General features: G+C 40.0%; 1 protein-coding gene across 1 annotated transcript; it reads left to right on the forward strand.

The window, feature by feature from the left end:
- The first annotated feature begins 361 nt into the window (after positions 1-361).
- Positions 362-1,549, forward strand: LOC136490200 (phytochrome A type 5-like). The gene is given in 3 exon segments (XM_066486676.1): positions 362-1,035; positions 1,037-1,346; positions 1,349-1,549. Coding segments are annotated over 3 exon segments (1,185 nt in total).
- Positions 1,550-5,159: the final 3,610 nt, after the last annotated feature.

The following is a 5,159-nucleotide window of genomic DNA, read 5'->3' on the forward strand; positions in this document are numbered from 1 at the left end:
TTAGAGCATTAGTAATAGTAAGATATTTTGTATTGCTAAGAATAAGCTTTTGAATACTATTTTGTTGACGAAAATATTTGGAATACTATAGCACTATGCCTTCCCAAACACATCTAATAAATAAATTGCACTACGAACAAAGGGTTTATATCTTCCCCAATGTACTGCTAGTCTTCTACACTGTATATAGTCTTGTCAAGGGCTTTTTCATTACTTAATTTTGAGTGTATATTCTTGTAGTACACTAAATAAGTCTTTTGTTTTTTCAAATTCCAATAGTGGTTACTCACTTGATGTGTTATCAAGCAGGAGTGGTACAATTGGTAGTACCTTTGAGTGGATCATATACTTGAGGTACAAAATGTTTTCGTCAAAACCTACCCAATTCTCCAATTCTTGCAACACAACCCGGCAGAGTTCCCTAGCAAGGATGTCAGCACAAATAACCCTTGATGCTGAACTTGGCACAAAATATGAAGATTATGGTGATTCCTTTGATTACCCCATGTTGTTAGAGGGGACCACTTCAAATCTACAGCAGGAGCATTCAGAGGAGGATACAGCCTACTTGCAGCCATTTGGTTGCTTGTTGGTGCTTGATGTAATGAGCCTCAATGTCATTGCATTCAGTGAAAATGCACCCGAGATGCTTAAAACAATCAGCCATGCAGAGCCAAGTATCTATGAATCCCCAATGTTGTCCATTGGGACGAATGCATTGTCACTTTTCGTGGAATATAGTGCCACATCACTACACAAGGTACTAAGGTCTGCTGATGTTTCTTCTTTGAATCCAGTCCTAGTTGAATGCAGATCATCGGGCAAGCTATTTTATGCCATTGCCCATAAGGTGACTGGTACTGGTTGTCTAGTGGTTGATTTTGAGCCAGTGAAGCCTTCTGAAATTTCTACTGCTGTTGCATGGGCTTTGCTGCAGTCTTACATGCTTGCGGCGCCGGCAGTATCAAAGATCCAGTCAGTGCCAGGTGGGAGCATGGAGGTCGTGTGCAATTCTTTGGTACAAGAAATCTTTGACAGTGGGATATGATAGAGTCATGGCTTACAAGTTCCATGAAGATTATCATGGTGAGATCATTGCTGAGGTTAGAGAACCTGGTCTTGAACCATTTATTGGCCTACACTATCCAGCCACTGATATCCCTCAAGCCGCCAGGATTCTTTTCATGAAGCACCAAGTTCAAATGATATGTGACTGCTCTATGAGGCCAGTGAAGACTATCAAAGACGAGGAACTCCCTTTTAATGGGGTGCCACAAAGTTGTCACCTTCAGTATATGAAGAACATGAAATCGGTTGCCTCTCTAGTAATGGCTGTTGTGATAAATAAAAAAATGGAGAATATTCTGATGCCAAGCATGAACAACCAACAGAATGGCGGCGCCTGAGGAAGAAGCTATGGGGCCTCATTGTTTGCCAGCATATGAGCCCTAGACATGTCCCCTCTTCGCTACGGCATTCATGTGAATTCGTAGCACAAGTGTTTGCTGTCCACATAAATAAGGAGCTAGAATTGGAGAAGCAGATGTGACACAGAAGTATGATAAAAAGGTTAAAGGTTTTGTTCTCCATGACGTACCATTTTTTTCTTCATTTGTTTTTATTAAGCTCTCATAGCAAGCTAGGAGTTTTTCTATCTGATTTACATCAATGTTGTAAGGACCATTGGCTTAATAATGTTCCATTATATTGCTGGGCTCACAGGTTAAGTCATATGGATTTCTAGATGGGTGAACTTGTGTTACAAGACATGCTGGAGGCCGCAATAAGTGAAGTACGGCCAGCTTGTCAAGGAAAAGGGATCAGAGTATCTACCGATCTTGCAGAGAAATTTCGCAAGCAAAGGCTTCATAATCCGAACTTAATGCAGCTACTGCAGAATGTCCTGTTCGACTTCCTATTTGCTTCTATGAAGTTCTGTCCCATTGGAGGTTCCATTGTAATATCTTGCAACCAGACTATGAAAATTGGAGAAAATATTAGTACCATGGATCTGGAACTTAGGTACACTTCTCATGCACTTTATTGCACTCATACAACATTTTCCTGTTATGAAGTAGTGATATTCGAATAATACTTAAAAGCTAGCATTGCATTTATGGGTTTCAGGATCAAGCACACAATGATAGCACTCCCAGAGGAAATGTTTTCACAAATGTTAGAAGGAGACAATGAAGAGCAGTCAGAGGAGGACTTGACCCTTGTAATTTGCAGAAAAATTATGGCCCTGTTTAGTTGAGCTGTGGCTTTTAAAAAAGTTGTTGTGAGCTATGGGCTGTGGAAAAGCTGTTGTGAGCTAAGAGTTGTGGGAAAAGTTGAAAGTCGTTTGGTTGGAGCAACTGTGAAACTGTAGGCTGCGTAAGAAATGTATGTCATGCTCCTGAAGTCCTAAGGGACTATTTATATGCAAATTGCTCGTAAATAACTATTCTATTCACTTATTCGCATGTAAATCACTATTTTGGAAAGGAAACATTCAGCTTGTTCGCTGGTTGGTTTCTGGGCTGATAAGCCCGACTGGTGCTGGTTTGTTGTGAGAAAAATATTGTACCATGGCTGATAAGCCCTGGCTAAAACCAACAAGCGAACAGGCTTATTAATTTTTTCTAAGTTTTCATGAATCAAAGTGATATGGTCCACATAAATAGAACAATAGCAATTTATAAAAGACAAAGGGCACATCCATTGATGTCATCCCTCAACATAACTATCCTCCTCTCGCACTAACCAAAGCATCAGCTATTCTACTGCGAATGGTATTCATCGTATGCTCCTTCTCCACATCTTCACTCTCATCTCCCTATGTTTGTGTCGTGTCACTTATCTGTTGTACCAAGTATTCCTCATCAGCATCACATCTCTCAAACTCCTTATCACGCAAATTGCTATCACGGATAAAATTATGCAATGCCAAATAAGCAATAATGATATGCTTCTGAGTACGAGTTGAGAAACTTGGTATACACATCAAAATACACCACTTCTCCTTATATACTCTGAAAGCCCGCTCAATGACACTTCGAAGGGAAATGCAAGAAATTGAAGACCTCATACTTCCCTTGGGTGGTCCAGAATGATGATGAAATTCTGGTATATGGTATGTGCTTCCTTTGAAAGGGGCAAGATACCCTATTCGGTTTGGATACCGGAGCCCTTCACCTACTTGTGGCTCCCACAGGGTACTTATAGGCCTTCCTTTCAAGAATTTAGCCCTCTTCTGTCCAAGATTGAAACCAAGCTCAATGGGATCAGCAAGATGCTTTCATATCAAGGCATATTAGTACTTGTTAACTCTGTCTTCACAGCTATGCCAACTTTCTATATGTGTAGTCTCATTTTGCCTCCCCAAGTCATTAAGCAAATTGACAGGTATAGGAAACATTGTCTGTGGAGTGAAGGTGATATCAACAAAAAAAGGTTCCTGTTTGGCAGGCTGGGAGCCTGCTTGCAGGCCCAAAACTGAGCGTGACCTTGGCATAGTTAACATACAAACACAGGAAAAAAACCCTCTTATTGAAATTCATGGACAAATTCTATAATCATGCAGATGTCCCCTCGATAAGCCTGACATGGTCAAAACTTTACTCCACCAATGTCCCACCCCATGCAAGATGTCCCAGTTAGATCCTTCTGGTGAAAGGATGTGCTCAAGCTATATCCTTATTTTACACCATGGCAACATGCAAACCCAACCTAGGTAGCTCCATCCTCTTTTGGTCTGATAACTAGATTGAACCCTGTCTCAGAAACATATTCCCACATCAGTTTTCCTTTGCCAGAACATAAAAAAGCTCCCTCAGATTCTTCTTGCACAATGAAGTCAATTAGATTTTTGCTCTTCCACTCTCAGTCTAAGCCTCTGAAGAACTTGAGGCCCTTCAACTCCTTCTGTAGGGTAGGACTTGGAACCAGGATCTTTTAGACAGCTGGAAGTACAATTGGAACGCGGGGAAATTCAGCTCTAAGAAAGCTTACATTCTCCTTCAAGGCCCTCAGTAGCCTCCCCCTCTTCTCCTGGCTCTGGTCTTCTGAAAATTTTGGTAAACATAAGTTCTTCTTCTGGTTACTTCTCAAAGACTGCTCAAACACAAGGAATCTGCTAAGAAGAAAGAACAAAGTTTTGGAGGACTACAGCTGTGCCATTAGCAACTCTGGAACTGAAGAGACATGTATGCACCTGTTCTTCGAGTGCCCTTTCATCATAGCCAGCTGGAACTACCTTGATATACATTGGAATTTAAACATACCGCCCATGGATATGGTCATAGAATCCAGGTTAGATATTGGACGAAGCTACTTCAGAGAAATCATCATCGCTATTTGCTGGATTATTTGGACCTCAGGGAATAGACTGATTTTTTATAACATACCTTGCACTGTCAACAAGTGGAAAGAGCATTTCAAAAATGAAATTTCCTTGGTTTGCATCAAGACCAAACCCAACCTTGAAGGTGTCCTAAATCTTTGGTTGGCGAATCTGCCTTAGTAGCCTTTTTCATTTTTGTTCTTGAGCTTTGCAATCTCCTTATATCCACACCTTGTGCACCTGTACTACTCTACCTACTTCATTAATACAAAAAAAAATTGGTGGGGGAATTCCCCCAGTGAGCCCTAAAAAATCTCCAATGTCACTTGAAATTTCTAAATTTTAATTTCAATATCTTAGAGCATAAAACAATTATTTATAAATCTAAAAATGACTTCAAATGAAAGCTTGTTAACTACAAAGTTGTAGATCGTATTGAGAACTACAACTTTTGTGCAGATTATGTCAATGTCCGAGGTTGTTTGAAATTTTTAAATTTCAAAATTTATGAGCTACAAAGTTATAGATTACATTGAGCTCTAATATTCTAGTATCATTTTTCTTTATCTATATTCATATAAGAAATTACAATTTTTTAGGACAACTATTTTAAGAGGCGGTCCTTAGAATGATTGTCTCTGTTAATTGATTTCTGGAGACAATTGCCTTGCAATATCCGACCATTGAAAATGATTAAGAGGAGAGTGTTTGCCTAGAAGCTGCCTCCACGGTTACAGAGGCGGTGCTACAAAATACCCAACTCTCAGGGGTCTATATCCTAAAACCCTTTCTGTACCAGAGCATACACTCACCCCTATGAGCACATTCGAAGAAC

This window comes from Miscanthus floridulus, chromosome 10, assembly GCF_019320115.1.
Source record: "Miscanthus floridulus cultivar M001 chromosome 10, ASM1932011v1, whole genome shotgun sequence".
Classification (NCBI taxonomy): domain Eukaryota; kingdom Viridiplantae; phylum Streptophyta; class Magnoliopsida; order Poales; family Poaceae; genus Miscanthus; species Miscanthus floridulus.